General features: G+C 38.2%; 1 protein-coding gene and 1 non-coding gene across 3 annotated transcripts in view; both read right to left on the minus strand.

Moving 5' to 3' along the window:
- Nucleotides 1-22,490, minus strand: part of RAB3GAP2 (RAB3 GTPase activating non-catalytic protein subunit 2) — a 103,813-nt gene that overhangs the window by 30,188 nt on the left and 51,135 nt on the right. For both annotated transcript variants that reach the window (XM_065938357.1, XM_065938356.1), the window contains exons 10-21: nt 17,606-17,754; nt 16,101-16,180; nt 15,912-16,001; nt 14,351-14,490; nt 12,351-12,567; nt 11,651-11,794; nt 11,134-11,216; nt 10,714-10,778; nt 6,916-7,006; nt 4,692-4,819; nt 2,574-2,787; nt 2,142-2,239 (exon numbers count right to left, since the gene is read on the minus strand). In XM_065938357.1, coding sequence (XP_065794429.1) covers nt 2,142-2,239; nt 2,574-2,787; nt 4,692-4,819; nt 6,916-7,006; nt 10,714-10,778; nt 11,134-11,216; nt 11,651-11,794; nt 12,351-12,567; nt 14,351-14,490; nt 15,912-16,001; nt 16,101-16,180; nt 17,606-17,754 — 1,499 coding nt within the window. The remainder of the gene's footprint in view (nt 1-2,141; nt 2,240-2,573; nt 2,788-4,691; nt 4,820-6,915; nt 7,007-10,713; nt 10,779-11,133; nt 11,217-11,650; nt 11,795-12,350; nt 12,568-14,350; nt 14,491-15,911; nt 16,002-16,100; nt 16,181-17,605; nt 17,755-22,490) is intronic.
- Nucleotides 22,004-22,135, minus strand: LOC136170125 (small nucleolar RNA SNORA36 family). The gene has a single exon (XR_010663568.1). It is a non-coding gene; the product is annotated as a small nucleolar RNA SNORA36 family (small nucleolar RNA).

Genomic DNA, 22,490 nt, shown 5'->3' on the forward strand with positions numbered 1-22,490 from the left:
AATAGTCAGGTATGGATGTGACAGCTGGATCACAAAGAAGGCTGAGTGCTGAAGAATTGATGCTTTTGAACTGTGGTGCTAGAGAAGACTCTTGAGAGTCCCTTGGACAACAGAGATCAAACCAGTTAACCCTAAAGGAAGTCAACCCTGAATATCCATTGGAAGGACTGGTGCTGAAGCTGAAGCTCCAATATTTTGGCCACCTGATGTGAACAGCTGGCTCACTGGAAAAGACCCTGATTTTGGGAAAGACTGAGGGCAAGAGGGGAAAGGGGTGACAGAGGGTGAGATGGTTGGATGGCATCACTGATTCAGTGAACATGAGTTTGAGCAAACTCCAGGAGATAGTGAAGGACAGGGAAGCCTGGTGTACTGCAATTCATGGAGTCACAAAGAGTTGGACACGACTTGGCAACTGAACAATGACGACCTCAGTTTTAATGTAAAGAAAATTCAAATTAAACTGATTAAGCACAATAGAAAATAAGTAGTAGACTGTGTTTATCTATTTAAGCATCTCAATTTTGAATGATAGGTAATAGTTATCTTTTTTGAAACTTTTTAATTTGCAGTAATTATAGATTCACTGGTGGTACGAAGGAGCATAGGGAGATCTGTGGGCCCTTCCTGCAGTCTTTCCTCATGTTAACATCTTACACAAAACCAAGAAACTGCCATTGGTAAAAGCCATAAAGCTTATTCAAATTTCAGCAGCAATACAGGCACTCATTTTGCAGCATGCAATTTTATCTTGTGTAGAACTGCATAACCATCACCATCCAGATACTCAACTCTACCACTGGCACAAAATCTCTCTCCTGTTAACCCTTTATAGCCACACCCTCCTCCCTGACATTCATCCCTAACCCTTGACAACCCCTAATCTGTTCTCTGTCTTTATGACTGTTATTTTATGAATGTTATGAAAATAGGTTCATGCAGTACGTACCTTTTTTGAAATTGTTTTTTTCTATTTGCATATTTTCCTTATTCCTCCAAGCTACTGCTTCTACTAATAGTTTATTCCTTTTAATTGCTGAGGGGTGTTCCATGGTAAGAATGTGCCACAGTCTGTTTCTCTGTTTATCCACTGAAGGGCACTGAGCAGGTTTCAGTGTCTGGCTATTATGAATGAAGCCACTTATAAACAACCATGTGTAAGCAATGTGTACCTTTAACTGTACTTCCTGACATCTACACTGCAAAGGAAGGTAGAGCAAAATCCACTTTTAAAGGACTTACATGTTCAACTAAAACAATATTGTGGTCCAGTTACATAAAGAATCCACGTGCCAACGCAAGCGACACGGGTTAGATCCCTGGTCCGGGTGGAGCCCACATACCTCGGGGCAACTAAGCCTGCGCCCGAGAGCACGTGCTCCGCAACAAGAGAAGCCGCCAGTATGAGAAGCCTGTGCGCCGCAGCTGGAGAGCAGGCCCTGCTCAGCAGAACTAGAGAGCGCCTGTGAGCAGCAGCGAAGACCCAGCACAGTTAAAAACAAACCGATCAACAAATAAAAACTAATGTTAGCACAGTCAACAAATTCATAGAGGGGGAAGGCCCAAATCCTGGCCAAAACTTGAGATGTGAGTGCATGTGTGTATCTCCGTGCATGTGGGGGGCAGTCAAGAGCAGAACAAGTGATGTGGGGCAACTCCCTTGCCCTTTTCAGAAAGGTTGAAAATTTAGTGTTATAGTTTTCCCACTGGATGATTCTTTTATTTATATTTGCTATGGCACAGAGATTAAACCCTAACATGTATTCAAAGTCTGGGCATGTCTGATAATTCAATAATGCTTTAAGGAAACAATTTTGTCCTCTAGATAAGATCTTTTTAGGCTAATATTAAAATTTTCTTCTGATGATCCCTGTCCACTGTAAATGCATGCATACACAACAGACTCTAAATTTATTTTAGGCCAACCTTGAAATATGCTGGTTATAATTTACAGAGAATGAGAAAAATCAGATATTATTATTCAAGTAAATACATGACTATACATTTTCTTGATCATTTTTTGAAAGTTTTCATGTATGCTCTATAATACAATTTAGACAAGAGTTAAATAAAAAAAGGAGACAGCCACTTCCAGATGACATTAACAAGGAAGAACAGCATCCAGCAACAAGAAACCTTACCAACAACAGCTGGGGGCTAAGTCCAGCCGACTCCAAAGTGTGACACATTTCCTCAGTGGAGCTTTCTCCACATAAACACTTCCAAAAAAAGAAGCTGCCTGGTAAAACAAAAACAAAACACGTCAACCAATGCCAGCTTACCTAACTCAAAATCTTCCTGAATTGCAATCTAGATTCCTAGAGGAGCAAAACAACAGCAGAGAAGGGAAATCAGTGGCTCAGTTTGCTTAAGTGATTAAAGCAGAAGGCAAATCATTACATGTCTCACACTGTCTCCTAAGTATACTTTTTAATTCAGTACAACTTTTATGAGATAGTGCCTTACCTATCCAGAGGGCCTTCTGTTGACTGTAAAACTACATCCAATTCTTTGGTTAATTAATTTAAAAAGAGGGGGGATTCAGAAAGTAGTTAGTTTATCATTCTACCTACCTAAAGCCACATATTCCTCTTCACTTGTCTTCTTTATGTTGACCACATCTTTCTCATATTCTAAATATTCCAGGAATGTTTTCACAGGTAACACACCATCCTTATCATCAGAAAATCGGACAGCAGTCCTGCTGTTCTCTTGCTTATACTTCTCTAACAAGGCCTGGAGCTTAAGGAGTTCTTTTTCATCCAGCCTTAGTAACACAGCCAAGTCCTTAAATTTAGTGAGGAAAGAAAAGTTATCAATAGACCATGTCTCTTTCTATGACTTCATTATGTGTCAATTATCTGTCATTATCTGCCATATCTGTCATTATCACCTGAAACAAAATCCAAGACTATAAGCAAAAAATGACTTCTTAATTAATGTGATACCTATGGTGTGCTCTGCTGAAAATTTTACTCTCAGTTGATGAGTAGGATATTACTTAAATATAAAATAATCTTGAAACACTACATATTACTGAAAGTATCATTCTCAGAAAGTTTCTTGAGATTATTCAATACCCTTCTAAAATGTCTGAATTTTAATAAACATATATTATTGCTTAATCAGAAAAAAATGTAAGTGGCTGTTAACTGCCAACTCTTGTAATTCTGAGGAACCTAAAGAACTACCAGATATTTAATACTTGTTTTAATAAGCAGCACAAACACTATAAAATAAGAGCAGTGGGCAACAGTATCTACATATAGTATCTACATATAAATTCTCTATATGGCTCTCAGGATTATAGAGATTAAAATGTAACAGACACAACCTGCCAGCCTCTCAAACTGTCTTTACATCAGATGTGCAGAAACATCTTCTGATACCACTACTGATGGTGGTGGCAGTTTAGTTGCTCAGTCGTGTCCGCCTCTTTGAGACCTCATGGACTGCTGCCCACCAGGTTCCTCTGTCCATGGAATTCTCCAGGCAAGAATACTGGAGTGGGTAGCCATTCCCTTCTCCAGGGGATCTTTCCAACCCAGGCACCCTATAGATACAACTTAATCAACCTGAACTTTTCTGTTGCTTGAAAGTATTTTTCACTATTGGAGAAGTAATGGCAGAACAAAATCTCCTGAAAAATGGCCTTGTCATTTATCATGGCATTCACAGAATAGTATTACGAAGAGATCGTTAAAATACTTTATAAAACTCATCTATATTACCAAAGATTAAAAAAAAATGTTAGAATGTGTAGGCTATTTTCAATACTGAGAGGAAATATTTTCAGTATTTGCCACTTCTCATTTTTGTTTAAAATTTCTGTTTACTTCTATACATGTATTTACAATAATAGGTATCTGTTTTAAAACTCAATGAGCTTTCAGATGTACCAAATATGTTTTTTAAAAGCGTTACCAGTGACTTGACAAATCACTGAAGTCACTTTAATGATTTTCCTTTAGATAAGTAAAAGACATGAGACCCTGAAGCCACCAATCTGCCCACGGTCACATAGTGGTTGAAGGAAGAGAGAACAATACTTCTCTCTGTTCTCTATCAAGAGAAATTCTATTTCTCTGCAGAGAAAGTAGGAATTTTGTATACTCTCCTAGAAATGAGCAATATTGCACTTGCACTATAATAAAGATTACAAGGTCCTATCACTTTTTTACATTTTGAAGAATAAAACCAAAGAAATTTTCTACAATTACTTTAAACACTCTGATGTAAGATGGACTATCTTAAAAACGTATTCTATTATGTAGTAAATAACAGAGCAGTATCAGTTTACTAAGAACAACACAGAAAAGCTGGTCTCTTCTGCTTGTTAGAATCATTTTCTTTAAAATAAATAGAAAATTTGCTACTTCTGTTCATTGCATATTTTTGATTAGCAAACCCTGTGGAAAAGAAGTTGTAAGAAGCAATTTTTTAAAATAAGTTAGGGAAAACCAAGTGCTTCTAGGTACTGATAATGGATTAATAACAAGTTCAATATTCAAGCCTAAATAACATAAATTTAGGAGCAAGACACAGAAAGCCAGCAGGGGGTCTTGTAAAGAAAATAAACCTTTACACATTAAAAAAAAAAAAACTCTTAATATTTGTACTTCTTTACTATCAATTAAAAAATAAAAAACAACCAGAGATAATTTTGTATAATGAGTAATGGGATTACTCACATTATCAGAGAACGGTGTATCTGAATGAAAATCAGTGGAATTTAATTGACTAACAGACTCATAAAGATGGAGCAATTTCAATTTATTGGCACAAAACTGTAGCAGTCCTTCATCAACAGACTCAAGCTCTACAGGGCAGAAGAAAAAATACATTAATGAGATATACTTAACAGACTGATAAAAAAAACCTCTTAATTTTACATAATTTCTTGATGTCCATTTTAGAATATTGCTATGCTTTCAATATAACAGATTAAGAAGTCAAAAATAATTTTTCTATCATGCAAAGTGTCTGAATTTTTAAATGAAGGTGCTCTAATAGTGGGAGGGAACGAGAAAAAGAAAGAAAGAAAACAGAAGAGATATTTTAGTCTAGTACTTAAATTTAAATAAATATTTTGGAAACAGGCTTGAAAATATCCTCCCCTGACCCCATAACTCAAATGTTGTCTATTATTCTCATGCCCTGAGAAAAGACAATTGGAAAGCTGCCTGGCTCTTCTTATCACTGTGGTCAAAGATACTATAATTCAACCAGAAACTGGATTGTAATACATGTATCCTCAAGAGAGGCTGAGAAAGAGACCAAAAGTAGAATTCCACCTGCATCAGTCAGGTTTCCTGTCAAGATTAACGCTGGAAAAGTACCCACTCTCTGTGTAATACATTCCTGTATGATAAAGGCAGACACTGAAAACAGCAAGACTCTGTTAAAAGAGATATGGTAACATGGAAGATTGTCTATGTTCTTATAGCCACAATAAAATTTAGCATACTCAGTACTTGTCATTTTTAGGCCTCTCATTTGTGGGTAGAACTTGAAGCTAGTGATGGTATAGAACTCCGACAATGGTGTTTGGCTTACTCCCAGCCCAGTGCAAGACAAAGTTTAATAAACTTTTTGACATTTTAAAAAAATCCTTAGGGGGATAGGGAGATTTTAGAAGTATACTATACTTTTAAAAAGAGGCATTTCTAACATGTTGTATGCACTAAGGAAGCTTTCTATTTGCTAAAAGTCAACTTTAGATGTGTTTAAGAAAAAATTCAAAATTAGGATGCTTACTGTCCTGTAACAGTGTATTATTTATTTATTTTTCGGTCATACCATGCAGCATGTGGCATCTTAGTTCCTCTACCAGGGAATTGAACCAGTGCCCCCTGCAGTGGAAGTAGCGTCTGGACCACCACTGAACCACCAAGGAAGTCCCCTGAAACAGCATATTATGCTTGATCTATCAAACCACGCTAGGTTGGCTTAAATATGAAACCTCCTGGGAGTTCAGGGGTTGGGATTCTGCCTTCCAACGCAGGGGGTAGGGGTTTGATTTTTGGTCAAGGAGCTAAGATCCTACGGGCCTTGTGGCCAAAAAAAAAACCAAACCCCAAAACATAACACAGAAATAGTATTGTAACAAATTCAATAAAGACTTTAAAAACGGTCCACAAAAAATAAATGTATGCTTCATATAATTCACACAACAAGCAAAAAGTCACAACTAGATGAAGTCAGTATACCAAACACTACATTTTTAATTGATGTTAGGAATTCAGAATAAATTTTTCCAGCTCAGCCAGATAGAATATGGAGTTACAACCCCACAGTTAGAGATGTAACTCTTTTCCAGACAAATGTATTCTGAGTAGCAAAAAAAACATCTGAATTGGTCATGTAATCATAGTCTGCGATTCTGGAAGCCCTAGTTCTATTCATGAGGGAAATGGATGAAAAAAATACAGATTCCATACACTGACAAAACATTAATCAAAGCATAGAATTTAGAAAAAAAATCATTATCATAGTCAAAACAACATTGCTGAGAGTTAAAATACAATGGCAGCAAGACAGCCTGGTTGTTTTTTTTGCTTACCACCAGCTATCTTGTCCCCACATGCCAATGGCTTTCAAAACGCTTTACAACTATTATCACAATAGTCACTTTCCATCATTCTATCTTTCCTCATAACAGATGGATTCAAATGAAAAATATTTAGAGTAAGAAACAGAGTCAACATACTCAGAGAAAGATCAGCAGCATGCACTGAACAGGGAATTTAAAAAGCCTCCAATGATCAAGGCATGAACTAAGCTTTCTTCCTTCTTGTACACTGTTTCTTGTACATATTACCACAACAAGGTAACATGATGGAATCATAAACAGCTAATACTTTCTATGATCGGAGTTATAAAATTTGAGGTGAGACCATAAACAAACCCTATTACCTTGATTTTTTAAAGTGTCCATTAATGTCTGAGTGATGTTTTTAAGGCAGGAAAATGGTAAACGTTCGCTTGCCAAAATGCTTTCCAAAGCCTAGAAGAAAAAGAAAAAAAAGAAAGTGTGCTCAGTCGTGTCTGACTCTTTGAGATCCCATGGACTGTAGCCTACCAGGCTCCTTCATCCATGGGATTTTCCAGGCAAGAGTACTGGAGTGGGTTGCCATTGCCTTCTCCAGGGGATCTTCCTAACCCAGGGATCGAACCCGGGTCTCCCACATTGCAAGCAGATGCTTTTACTGTCTAAGCGACCAGGGAAATTGCCTAGAAGAAAGATAAGGAACAATTTTTGTAATGACAAGGCAAAGATCTTGGTTTTTAAATTTCACTGCCCCAAGTTTCAAAGGGAAACTCCATTTTTAACATGTTGTACTACTTATCTCATAGCTAAAGTGGAATCATAAGTAATATGTAATCAATTTCATGTCATGCCAAATATGGTACCATGACAGAAAGTCCAGACTGACAATGAAACAACTTGGAAGGCAACTGATGTTCAACAGGATGGCTGAGACAGAGATGAAGTTATTAACCAGTAAGAGTTTCAGTAAGTTTGTAGTATATATGCATAAATGAAAAGCAGACATTGCCATTGTCACGCCACTAATAAAAGCTGACAACAACTTAATCACTGCTATGATACTGTGCTTGAGCATGGCTGGCTGCATCCACAGGCCAGTCTAGAAGAATATATTTCCCACCTCTCCACGCCTACTCTCTTCCTGCCCACTAGTAGTTCTTTAAGAATCTTCATCATTACTTCACGCCTAAAAAAGCAAACATCAGAATCACTAGTGGGTTACACACAGCACTTAAAAGTTCACACTTGTCCTTTCCTATCAGCATGTTAGACTGAATTTTGAATTATGAGATTAAACAGTGTAAAAGGTAGGCTATGGATATGGCATGAGACAAATATCAGACTTCATGCAACAACAACTCGGTGTGTCAGTGGAGAAGAAACAGGTGCAGAGGGCAGCTCTGGAGGCTGATCCGGCCTAGCATGAGGCAGATGCATGGAGAATATAAAGAAAGTGACCCAGGGACTTCCCAGGTGGTCCACTGGTTAGGAATCCGCCTTTCAATGCAGGAAACACAGGTTTGATCCCCAGTCAAAGAACAGCTGCAGGGCAACTAAGTCTGAGCACAAGAACTGCTGAGCCTGCGTGCCACAACCAGAGCCTGTGCACCACAACGAAAGACCCCGAACGCTGAAACGGACATCCTACGTGCTGCAGCTAAGACCCAGAGCAGCCAAATAAATGAAGAAAACTTTTTAAAAAAGAAAGTGACCGAAAAGGCCACCTAGGAAAATGTCATCTGCCTCTGTTGTGTCTACTATCACACAAGTTAGCAGCTCACTGCCTCACTAATATTATTCCATCTTCAAAGTCTAAACTGGTTTCTTTCCTCCCTTAACTGCTGTAAAACAATACACAAATTTCACTATCAGGTTGTTTAGTAGTTTTTATAAAATTCATAGCTTCATACGAAATTCAGTAGTATTAAAAAAATTAAGGAAACATTTTGCACTGTTCTAAAATTTCCTGATTTTATTGTTCTATGATGTAAAAAAGATGATATTAAAATGAGAAGAATTATGTGGGTTCTAACCCTCCCTTTCCAGGACTGAAGCCTTAAACTGCTCTCTACATGCCCACTCTGTCAAAAGAATCTTTAATAATGGAGACTTCGCCCTAAGGAAAATGAGAACCAATTAGTACTGTCAGTGGAGTGGAAAACACAATTAAAAGTCAGGGACCTGTCAGTTCTACAATAAAACGATAGTGCTTTTAGAAAATGAGTGCCATAATAGAATAAGAGGGATAGAAAGAAACCAGTATTCACTAAATCATCCTACTATTTCAGATGCTGTGTATTATGAAAATGACATATTTGGTAAGGTCCTATTTGAAGGAGCTTAAAAGAGATAAAGAGGAAAAAGTTGGGGAGCTAGGACTAATACATATGAAATAACCTGAAAACAAGTATAATCAGCCCTCTGTATCCATGGGTTCCTCAATCACGGATTCAACCAACCATGGACTGAAAATACTCGGAAAGAAAAAAATTCCATAAAGTTCCTAAAAGCAACTGTGAATTTGTCCCATACTTGCAACTATTTACACAGCACTTACGCTGTATTTACAACTGTTTACATAGGACTTACACTGTGTTAGGCATTACAAGTAATCTAGAGAGGATATAAAGTATACAAGAGGATGTGTGTAGGTTATATGCAAATACTACACAATTTTATGGGGCTTCCCTGATAGCTCAGTTGGTAAAGAATCCGCCTGCAATGCAAGAGACCCCAGTTCAATTCCTGGGTTGTGAAGATCCCCTGAAGAAGGGATAGGCTACCCACTCCAGTATTCTTGGGCTTCCCTTGTGGCTCAGCTGGTAAAGAATCTGCCTGCAACGTGGGAGACCTGGGTTCGATCCCTGGGATGGAAAGATCCCCTGGAGAAGGGAAAGGTGACCCACTCCAGTATTCTGGCCTGGAGAATTCCACAGACTGTATAGTCCATGGCGGGGGTCACAGAGTCGGACACAACTGAGCAACTGTCACCTCACACAGTTTTATAAAGGGACTTGAGCACTTTCAGATTTAGGTATTCACAGGGGGTCCTGGAATCAATGCCCCCGAGGAAACTGAGTGAGACTGCAGTCATTAGCTCTCTGTTCTGATTAAAGCGGAGTTCAGAGGCATCCCTGAGGACTGACGTGCCATGGCAGAACCCAAGCAGCAACAGCAGGGATTTGGCTAAGAAGAGTGGCAGTAACATAATGAGTTACCATATTACAACCAGGAGTCTGGAAAAGGTAACAAGTCTGGATTATTCCATGAGAGGCTAAGACGCAACAGGGCCTCTTCTATACTAGCAATGAGAACGTAAATTAGTACAAGTATTTTGAGAAGTAATTCATCATCAACCAGCCAAAACTGCAAACCCTAGAGATTCCACTCTAAGGTGTAAACTCAAGAGAAACTCTTATATTTGTGTGCCAGGAAATACTGTACAAGGATAATCACACTATCATTGTTGGTAAGAGCAAAAAGCTGAGAACAATGTAAATGTCCACGGACAGAGTGAATAAATACAGTCACAGAGTGGAATTCAAATATACGCAAGTCAGCTATAGGCAGCAATGCAGAGAACTTCCAGAAACACAGTGGTAAGAGAATGAAGCAGGTCACAAAGATGAGACAGAGTAGGACTCGACTCACTTCAAGTTCAAAAAAGTGGAAAATGTATCACTATGTTTTAAAGGAGTCATACAAAAATGCTGTAACTACAAAGAAAAGCAATAGAGGAACACAAAATTCTCAACACTGGTTACCTTAGGAATGGGAGAAGGGATGGGAGGAGGAGGGACACGCAGGGAGGGCTCTTCAGAGTTCCCGGTAACATCCTGTTTCCTGAGGTGGGTGGTCATACACAGCTTTGTCTTATTATTATTACTTAATTTGAATATATGTTATGTATGGGTTTTCGTGTGTATATAAAACACACGTACTTCCATGTATGGCAGTATTACTTAATCAAAAAAGAAGAAAGACAAAAGAGACAACAGAAACTTTTGCATGGGAATGTAAAAAAAGGATGAACATGCATGAAAACACAGAAAGAAGATTTTGGCCTGTCATGTTTTTGGAAGGAAATAGGAAAATACAGATTTTATTAAGAAGGGAATGTAACAGTTACTTGGCAGGAAAGATCTTTTACTATATACACTTACTTGTTTTTTGGTTGCAGGGTATTTAATATCAAGAATTAATTCCTTTATTTCTGTTTCAATCAAATCTAGAAAGAAAATTAATCAAAATAAAACTATGGTTCACTTTTACGATAGGTAAACTTTATTCTGAAAGAAAAACACATGCATTTGCACTATCAGTCAGTCTGAAGGATTTCTGAGTCCTCTTGGAAATTACTGTTTTATTGTTACAAATTTTAATACTCCCTAGATGGCATGTTTCATCCTTCAGAGTAATTCCAATAAAAACCATACATGATTACTTGTACTTCATCTCATTCCACAATGGAGTTACAACAGCTCATAAATGCACTGAAGTGTTTTGCTTGCTCCATTTAGAATATTCTATTAACTTTAAAAATGCCATGACAGTATCCTTCATTTTTATTAAAGGGCACCTACCAAGATTGGGACATTTTGCTTTCAGTAAGGTTCCCAGTTTCTTCACTAAGTGCATGTCCTTGGCTCGTTCACTCTTCTTATCGCTAAAACAACAACAAAAAAATACAACAAATTCTTAAAGAAAGTGAAGCTGTTTTCCTTCTAATTCTGATACACCCAAATTTCTTTTTCTTTTCTCCGCTTTCTATTTAACTTTATAGGGCTCAGTCTAGAGAGAAATAAAACAACAGCTATAAAACAAAGCTATATTTAAAATGAATAACCAACAGGACCTGCTGTATAGCATAGAGAACTCTGTTCAGTGTTGTGTGAAAGTCTGGATGGGAGAGGAATTTGGGGAAGAATGGATACATGTATATGTGTGGCTGAGCCCCTTTGCTGTCCACCTGAAACTATCACAACAGTGTTAGTCGGCCATAACTACAGTACAAAATAAAAGGTTTAATATAGGAAAAAAAGAGGGACTGGGAAAAGTCGGTAGAGGGACATTAATAAGTTGGCACATGATACAACTTACCTCAATGCTAAGTGGAAAGGAACATTGACTGTTTTCACACTTCCAGACACTGGATCAACCAGGCAGATCTGGTAAGTCTGGGGCTGCCAACTCTGACTGGTAATGTTATTTAAGCCCATTATTTTATAGCCAGGATACAGAAGCCTGAAGAAATCACAAACCAATATGGAAAGCCACAGAGTTTATATGTCGCAACAAAAGATCCACGTGATGCAATGAAGATCCAGGGTGCCACAACAAAGACCCAAGGCTGCCAAATAAATATTAAAACAAAAAAGTAAAATAGAACCTAACTGCCAGGGTTCTACCCTGTTAAAATGTGCTAGAAAATCACATAAACACAACCAGGCTGATGTCACAGTGGCAAACAAAGCACTCACATGACCCGGTATCATCACCAGGGGAATCGGAAGGAATCTTTCCGTTCCAGCCTCCACAGTGTAAGCAGGGATGGGGACAAGTGGGGCACCAAAGCTGACTTTAATTCAGTAGTGTATCACAGCCTCTTCAGTCAGATTCCTTTGTTATTAAACACTTAATCCATAATTACATAGCAGGCACTCATGGGGAAAAACCACAATAAAGGACATTTTACTTCTGAACCAACTTGCAATCTAATTAAGTAGCTTTAAACAGAAGCTTTACTTGAACAAAAGCATTTCTTTTTGAGGCCAGGAAAAGGCTAGGGTTTGCAGCTTACCTGCAGTGCTTTCCCACATTGAAAGCGCCAACCCGAGGGCCCTGCTGTGTGCTCCACACTTCTAAAATGCCCCTCCGTGGTGCATAGATCACAAGGAACTGAGCCACTCGACTTGGACCCTGAGGACTTCCAAATGGGGAGAAGTCTCCCTTTTCTGGCACTCTTTCGTGGAGGTCCTCTACAATCTGGATCCAACCAGTCTGTGCATCTCGATACCCTTAGAGACAGAGGAAAGGAAAGCTGCTTAGATATGGAACCTAGGTTTAGCAGAGCCTTCTGAAGCACGCAGGAATGTTTTAGTCAGGGGGGCTCAAGAAAAGCAATAAACGTATATTCTCTTTTATTATGAAATATATTAAACAGAAAAAATTTTAATTATGACAAATCCTAAATCACCAAGTCTCATTAAAATGTCAGTTTGCTACAGTTGGTTCTGATCACACTTTCTTTTTTAAGAAGAAATCAGTTATCATGGAAGGTTCCTTGATTTCATTTCCATCCCTTCTTCCCTCTTTTTAAAAAATTCTGGAGAGATTTTAAGGTTTAGATTTAAAATAAAAATCCAATTAAAACAGAAGGTCAAATTGGTTTCCTACAATTCAGGTCCCTTGGTGGCACACAGGGGGAGGACATGGGCTCCAGCCCGTGGGAATGGGAATCCCATGAGCAATGGGAAACAGCACCAGCCTGTGAGAAGAAACATGCTGCTGTCATGCCTTCCTAACCCAATCCCTCTCTTTCCAGTAATGGGGAGGAAAAGGACAGAATGTACCAGCTGCAGAAGGACAGGCCACAATGGCAGCCATAGCATCACCATAATGGATCTGGACCAATTGGTATATATTCTGCAAAAGTCTTGCTGAGAACATACCCTTGAAGTTATTTCAGAAGACAAGCACCATTTTAGGGAGAAATGATATATCTGCTATCTTGAAACCTATTTCTAAAGACACTTAAACATGTGACATGTGGCAAGTAAACACGGCAGTATTTCTTTTTTTTTTTTTTTTTCACTGCAGGATTTCTTTGGCAAGAAGGTAACAGTGGCCTCAGTCAGGTCCAGAGTTAAAATTTAATGCCCTCAAATCCATTATTCCTCACAATGCTAAAAACAGACCAGATTGCATCAAAATTGTGGTTTCTAACCAATAGTCTCTGCTAACATGTTAATATTAAAGATGATTACAAACAATGCATTCTCCTTTCCACCTTAGTCAAGGGGATTTATTTTATTCAGGTTGAAATATATTTTCAAGTCTACCTTATAGTTAGGTTTGCCATGCGACTAAGTCCTAAATAATGTATTGCAGAAAAAGCTTGGCAAGACTTCTGAAAATATCTTCAAAGCAGACTAAGGTGGTAGTCTTTCTGTCCCCTGCTTCCTTCCTGGGATGCATGTAAGCATCCTGGAGCTTCAGCAGCCATTTGGACCATGATATAACCTTCATGGGGAAGCTACACGGAATAAGACTGAGTTCCTGAGGATGTCATGTGATATCATACTGATCCTGTACACAGCTCTGTGTTTGTCACTAAATGTAACTTCTAACAGACAATGTTACCAAGACACTTAAATGAACTGACCCAGGCACATGGATATGGAACTCAAATTTTTAAAAAATGAATCTTGCTAGGTTTTGCCATCTTAAATCTGAAAAACCTGGCATTCTAGTTTTGGAAAGATTTGATTCAAGCATGGCCGTGCAAACTGGAATGAATCTCGCAGGAGCAAGAAACTAAATTCAGGAACTGACAATGTCAGTGAAAACTGAAAAGAAGTACATAAGGAAGAGTTTTTAAGTACCTATGAGTTAGTCAAACTTAAAAGATGTGTCAGTTGGACTACCAGTCAAATGTTGATATGATCTGAGTTTGTGATTAAAAAAAGAAAGAAAGCATAAAGAAACACTGTTATCGAGAAGCTGAAGAAGGACAGCACTGTTCAGCTACTGGGGTAAAAAGCCAATTAACTTTTCCCCTGGATTTTTGTAAGAAAGTACCTTTCCACATGCGTATTGCAATTCCTCTAGCTACATCCAACAAAACAACTCTGCCAAAATCATCTGTTACTGCTGCCAGTGTGTTACATGGAGACAGACATATACTTTCACCATGGCGTCTAGAATCTGGAAGCCCAAATCTGATATTTAAAAGAAAAAAGAAAGCAGAACTCAAAGTCAAATCTAGAAATAAATAAAAGAATAATGAAATACAGCAACAAAACAGACTGAATCTGATTTTATATTAATATAAATAAATATGAACTTTGTATGGATTAATAGTTAATTTATTAACTAATCACACCAGACATTTTGTAATACAAAATATGAAAGGAACTTTCTTCTATTATATAATAATACCTAAGTCTTATTTCAGAGATATTTTATACAGAATACTCACAACCTTGTTTTTTCAAAGAGTATCAAGTACAAGTATATCTTTCCTTGATTAAGCAATATGTCATACAAAACCACCCTGACAACCAACTAAATTTTAGAATACTTTGCTCCTACACTGGCATCTTTGTCTATTTTTTCTTATTTCTAATCTTTTCTCTTTTTTCTCTAGATAGCATATCCTGCTGATATCAATGTAACTGCCTGAGAAACTTTCCTTCTTTTAAAGAGTTATCTGTACACTGTTCTTGGTCTATAATCAATCCTATTAGAAATGTGGGTAAAATAAAAGTAAGGAAGTACTGAGAAAGAACTAGAATAGCTCATTTTGAAAAAACTTCCTGAGACAAAGTACTCAGAGACTTTGTATATCCATGTGATGCATAGGGCCACTTGGCTTATTTCTTCATTCTTGGGTGACTGGGGATGTGATATGTTAGATGGAAAACACTCTAGAAGATAAACTTCAATACATTTTAATAATAGATAATTAGTTATATCTCTTCAGTTGAAGAACATCTAAAAAAGGGGAGAGGTTTTTATTTCCCTTCATGGTGGTACTTTATATTGAGTAATAAAAAAGGATTTAAAAACAGAATCAACAAAACTCATGCCCTCTCTCCCCAAAATCTGACAAATCCACTAAACATCCCCCAGTACTGCTGGAACAAGCAAGGAAGCATAAGCCAGCATTATTCAAGCATAATGCCTGAATATATGTGATCCTGTTTCTACTTTTTTTTTTTTTTTTAAAAGAAATCACTCCTTTTTAAGGTTCTACAGCTTATCAATAAGCTAAACTTTTCATAGAAGTTCGAAAAAAAAAAAAAAAACAACACTTTTTATAGAAAGAAGTTCAATAGCTATCAAAAACCCAGTATTTCTACTGTACATCTAAGTGTACAGTGTTTGTAAGTGCACACCCAACACACACACACACTGAGTCTCTACTACACGATGGGGAGACAAGTGTTGTTAAAACAGATGGGAACCACTCTCCTCATGAAGTTTACATTCTGGGAGAAAACATTAGTCCCACATTAATGACTTATAGGAGCTCCAAAGACTCAAGAAATCAATAAATTAGCTAGGCACATGGAAAGAGCATACATTTAACAGTCCATTCTAAAAATACTAAAATGCAAGAGGAGCATGATGGACTTGCCTTACAGCTAATGGGGTAGCTGGTTCCACCTTGGGTTTTTGCTTCTGGACAGCTTCTTCTTCATGCTTGCTCTTCCAACCAAGCCAACCACTGAAAGGAAACAACGGTTAGACTAACATCATGGATCCCAGTGTTTTAATGCGCAGACCACCCAAATGAGATGGAAGTTTTTTAAACTGATGTCATTACCTGGCAGCATTAAATAAAGCAGAAGTGAGTTTACTTGCCACTGCGAGTGCAACATGAGATAATAATGGTTGTGTACTTCCCTGAAAAACAGAACATTTGAAAGATGACAAATAGACAAAATACACTTTCTAAATGAGATGCACTTTAAAAAGGTAGGAGGCAGAAATATAATCAGAAGTTTTAACTCTATAGTTTAAAAGTAAAATCACTAATAGTTTAGATAATCTCCATGATTTCCCTCTTTAAATTGTTGTCAACTAAAAAATCTAAACTAGGACATTAATATGGCCTTATTCTAGCAGGGCTATTGATTTCTCATCCATACAGAACTAGTTCTTTTCCCTCTTTTTAAAACATTTTTTCAATCAGTTTTTATTTAGAAATACTTCATATTGTACAAAATTTATTTTATTTTATTTTTAGTTCTATCACTTTATTGCTACCAACCCATCTCCCTCCACCCTCGTGCACATATGCCCAGTCATGTAACCCCATGGACTGCAGCCTGCCAGGCTCCTCTGTCCATGGACTTTTCCAGGCAAGAATACTGGAGTGGGTTGACAAAATTTATTTTAAATTTAAGTATAGCTGGTTTACAATGTTGTGTTAGTTTCAGGTATACAGTAAAGTGATTTGGTTTTATATACACACACACATTTCAGATTCTTTTCCATTACTGATTATTACAAGATACTGAATATAGCTCCCTGTGCTATACAGTAAATCCTTGTTGTTTAACCTATTTTATATACTGGAGTGTGTATCTATTCATCCCAAACTCCTAATTTATTCCCCCCCACCTCTTTTTTAAAATATATTTTTGTTAAAGTAAAAAGATGGTTTGGACATTTCTGAGAAGGGCGCTTTTTATGTGAGAAATCAGAGCTGCCAAGTCTAATACCTGAATCTCCCCAATTTTAGGGAGCAGTTTTTACCACTCCATCAGCCATAGTTGGCAGCTCATTCTATCTTTACAATTCCTCATTTACTCAACTTCCTTGTGGGCCGACATCACTAACAACTCTAAGCTTCTGACTACTGCACCAATATTTCAAGACAACTAAGAATTCGGGGCATCAGAAACAAAGAAGGCTGCTTATTTTACATTGACTTGAGTACCTTTCCAGTTAATCTAAAGAATTTAGAAGAAAGTGAGTTGAAACTAATTTCAGCTTATATTGAAATTTACAAATGTAAACCACTTAATCTTTTTAAGGCTATTGTGAAAGTGAGTGAAGTCGCTCAGTCGTGTCCGACTCTGCGACACCATGGACTGTAGCCTACCAGGCTTCTCCGTCCATGGAATTTTCCAGGCAAGAGTAGTGGAGTGGGTTACCATTTCCTTCTTCAGGGGATCTTCCCAACCCAGGGATCGATCCCGGTCTCCCACATTGCAGGCAGACGCTTTACCATCTGAGCCACCAGGGAAAAGGACACTCTGAAGGCTATTACCATATCCAATTTGTATACATGTTGAAAATCAAGATTAATGATGAAACACTTACCTCTAAAGCATAGAAGAAGCCTGTAAATGGACTGGACCCTACAGTGATATACTGAGACATGGCTGGTGGGCTGTTTTTAATTGCTGCATTATATCCACCTATGTTTGAGGCAGTCTTCATTTGATCAAAAGGGGACAGAGTCATAATACCTAATGACAAAACAACAACAATATGTGATTTTAATGCAGTGAAATGACAGTGTCATTTTAGATTACTAGATTTTTATTTCAACTCCATTCTAAAACACTAACTGCTGAGTTTCATTTAATAGATGAAAGTCATTTTTAAAAGCTACAAGATCAATGCTATAAAACATCCATAAGATATTAAAACTGCCATCTACAATTCCTCTAAGCAATAAAATATACAAAACAATTTAAATATTAATTTTTTAAACAGATAAAAACTTCAAATGGTACAAGAAATATAGAGTCTACCAATATCTCCAGGTATAAGTTTACTTTTTTGAGGTAACAACTGAAATATTTTATGTTGCTTTCCAGAAATGTTATAGGTACATAAATGACAGCACACCAAATCAACTGATGTGTGCCTTGTTCTTTAAATTTAATAAAATATCAAGGAGACATGCTCATTCTTGGCAGTCACTCAGAGTATTCCACTGTGTGGTCATGCCATAATTGATCTGACCTTCTGATGGACATCTGAGTTGGTTCTCACCTTTTACCACTACAAATAATGCTGCGATATGCGTCCTTGACAGATCTTCGCATACATACATACAAGTTCATCTGTATGGCAAATCCTCATAAACAGAAGTGCAGGCTCAAAAGGGGATCTACATTTTTAAACAATTTTGTTAAGTACTGTGACATGGCATTCCATAGAGGCAGTGCTGCCTTACATCCTCACCAGAAAGGTAGTAGAGCATCTCTGCTCCCATATCCTTTCCTACACAGTGAAAACAAACCCTTTCAAACATCTACTTTGTAGTCCAGAAACCCCCAGCCTTCTATAATGAAGAGTTACTGCTGATTTCCCCAAGGTGCTAAGAGTAAAAGCAGACAGTGGCGAGGAGGAAAAGCCAGCATCATTTAAATTCACCTGGGTGGCAGAGAGAGAAGGATGGGGCAAGAGAGCTTAGAGGTTTAGAAAGTAAAGATCTGCTGCTAGATTTCGTCTCAGGCGAAGTCTTCCAACTCAGGTACTCCTGGTACATAAAGACAGTCAGTTCTGAACACAAACATACTACAGAATGGAACAGGAGTTATTTTCATTTTCATATGTATATACTGCCTCTATTACGGATGCATTGCTCCTGAAAGAGAGTCCTGGGAAAGGAAATGCTTTTCAGGTGTTCATAAGCAAACCTCTTACTGGACTGAGGATTTAAAGTCATCAAATTTTAATCCTTACAAAAGCTGACCTATTCTGAAAGATTAGAATGCCTGTCCTGTTTATAAATGAATTCATGATTCAATATACAAAGTGTTTTTATGACATGATTAAATATGCTGACTGTACCAGCACAAAATCAAAGGCTGAATGGTATCACATATAAATTGAAATTTTAAGTTTTAAAATGCTTTCTCTTCATACTCTACACACTATAGGTGTGTGACTTTGTTTTTTGAGTCACCAATTTTAGCATTATTTTTCACTAATTTAAGGTAAATGAAAATATAACTTACAGTCCTTTTTCTCTCCATATTCTTCCAGTATAACCATATCTCAATTTTTAAATTAAATTCACATTCACCTTTCTCACGATAAAGAACTCTAAGTATTACTGCTGACACAAGCTGCCTACTGTAATTACATTGCCTTAGATATAAATTTTTTTTCCCTTCTGAATTTGTTACTACCTTGTCTTTTAGGGTTTTCCCTGACATCTGAGGCCTTTCCACACTGTGAAACACCATTCAGTTCTTTTTTTTTTTTCCCCATTTATTTTTATTAGTTGGAGGCTAATTACTTTACAATATTGTAGTGGGTTTTGTCATACATTGACATGAATCAGCCGTGGGTTTACATGTATTCCCCATCCCGATCCCCCCTCCCACCTCCCTCTCCACCCGATCCCTCTGGGTCTTCCCAGTGCACCAGGCCCGAGCACTTGTCTCATGCATCCAGCCTGGGCTGGTGATATGTTTCACCCTAGATAATATACATGTTCTGATGCTGTTCTCTCTAAACATCCCACCCTTGCCTTCTCCTGCAGAGTCCAAAAGTCTGTTCTGTACATCTGTGTCTGTTTTTCTGTTCTGCATATAGGGTTATTGTTACCATCTTTCTAAATTCCATATATATGTGTTAGTATACTGTATTGGTCTTTATCTTTCTGGCTTACTTCACTCTGTATAATAGGCTCCAGTTTCATCCATCTCATTAGAACTGATTCAAATGAATTCTTTTTACACCTTACAGTTCTTAACATAAACTTCTGGAAGGTTAAAGTCACTGGATAATTTTCAAGGCCTGTATACTGGCTAAAGAAGGTCCCTTTGATACAAGGGCATTTGAACAGATACCTGTTCGAAGTGAGGGAGAGAGCCATGCGACTGGCTGGGTAAAACTCCAGGCAGAAGGGGCAACTACCCAGGCTCCGAAGTGGGAGGACGCTTGGTGTGGCGGAGGGGCAGTGAGTAGATCAGCGTGGGGGCACACAGGGGTGAGGAAGGGCAGTTCTGCAGGAGATATAAGGCCTTCGGGTTTTATGAGGAATAAGATGGGAAGCCACTGCAAGGTTGTGAGCAGAGAAGTGGCAAAAATATGACTTATATTTCACAAGGATCATGTTAGCTGCTACTGGGTAAAGACATTTTAGGAAAAGAAGAAAGGCAGCAGAAAGACCAGTTAGGATTTGCACTTCCTCAGTAGTTCAGGCAAGAGACAACGGTAGAGTGGCCTACTATGCTGACAATGATGGAGAGGAGATGTGGTCAGACTCCGGATTTACTGTGAGGGTGGCTGAGACAAAGGTGCACTGGATGAGGAGTGTGAGAAAAAGAGGAGAATCAGGATGACTCAAAGCTTTTGGTGCAAGCAAGAGAAGACGACAGAGGACAGAGGAGGACTAAGTTTGATGGGAGAAGTCAAGAATTCAGTTTGGGATATGTTAAGTTCGGATACCCAGGGGTAAGTGTTCACCAGGAGCTGGAAAATGAGTAAGAAGTTTAGTGAAGTCAGGACTGGAGTCAAAATGGAGATGCTGTGAGCTGATTTCTTGTTCTTGTGTTTCTGAGTTTTGAAAGTAGGGAGTGGAAATATTTACTCTTAAATGTACTCTGATGCGGCTTTCCTTCTCACCATTCCACTTATACTTCTAAGAATCAATGAATGTTGTTAAATCTCCTTTCGTGAATTCTGTGACGCATTCCACAGTTAACCATTCCCTCCCAAATTTCTACTGATAATCTGGACTTCTTTCCTGACCTTTAGACTCATGTATCTGTCTACCTGGCATCTCCATTTGGAAGTCTGTGTCAGAAGTTAACCTGTAAAAACCACAACTCTCCGCTCGTTCACTCCTACCGCTTCCTTCTCCTATCCTCTTTTCAGCCACAGCCTGAACATTCACCCAGTTGTTCACACTTAAAAACTAAGAAATCTCTGACCCTTTCTCTCTTTTCTAATATCCATCCCTTGGAAAGTGCCAACTACATCTCCAATCTGTCTACTTTCTAGCACCACTGCCTCTTCCTGAGACAAAATCCTCATCCTCTCTTGTTCCAACAAACTCTTTGCTGGTTTCCTTGCTTTCATTTTTCATTCCACAAGCTTCTCCCTGAAGAGCAGTCAGAGGGATATTTTTAAATATCCCATACTTAGAATCCATCAATGGCATTCGCTGTGCTCAGAATAAAACCCGAACTCCTCACAGCTACGTGATCTGACCTCGGTCCATATCTCCAACCTTACCTGGTCCCTCTTCCTCACGTTACAATCAAGGCACGAGTACTTCCTTTCCGTTTCTTTAACCCTTCAGGTTTCGACTGCACGCCATCCCCTCGCCCCTCTAGACCAGGCCTCTGTCTCTGCTGCTTTCTCTCCCAGAACGCTTATCCTTCGTTCACATAGTGGCCGCTTCCCATCCTTCGTGTCTCAGGAGAGGCCTGTGCTCACCCGTGTACCTAGTCCCCTCGTTCTTTTACTTCTGTCATAACCCTCTGCTTATTTTCATGACGCTCACTAACATTTTGTTATTACCCCATTTATTCTTTTGGTTTAATAGTTTCTTTTTTGTCTCCCCATCACCAGAACCTAAGCTTCGTCAGGGCAGGGGTCCTGTCTGCCTTGTATTTCTAGCACCAAAACTAGTGCCTGGGACACAACAGGTATTCATTCATTTCTTTGTTGAATGAGTTAATCAGACCTTTACATAAACATGTACATGGAATAAAGCTCATGGCATGCCCCCTCTTTTTTATTTTTCCATTTTGTAGGCTGGGAGATAAATGAATAGAATAAAATTTTCTATCCAATCATTTCTCCTAGCCTGTTTTAATGTTCCAAAGTTTAATTAACAGAACAAGGAAGTCACCCTGAACTGAACTCAACACTTTGGAGTTTTGCAACATTTCTGTGTTCACAAAAAGTAAAGATAAATGGAATGTCTACCAACAAGGTGCTTATTACAGATCATAGGCAGACCTCGGAAATATTGCAGGTTCAATTCCAGACCATCAAAAGAAAGTAAGTATCACAGCAAAGTGAGTCAACAAATATTTTGGTTTCCCAACGCAAATAAAAATATGTTTATACTATACTGTAGCCTGTTAAGAGTACAATAGTATGGTGTCTTAAAAAAACAATGAACGTACCTTAATTTAAAAATACTTCATTGCTAAAAATTGCTAACCATCATCTCAGCCTTCAGTGACTCCTAATCTTGTCGCTGGTAGAGGAGTTGAAACATTTCAAG

Source organism: Muntiacus reevesi, chromosome 5 (genome assembly GCF_963930625.1).
Source record: "Muntiacus reevesi chromosome 5, mMunRee1.1, whole genome shotgun sequence".
NCBI classification, from domain to species: domain Eukaryota; kingdom Metazoa; phylum Chordata; class Mammalia; order Artiodactyla; family Cervidae; genus Muntiacus; species Muntiacus reevesi.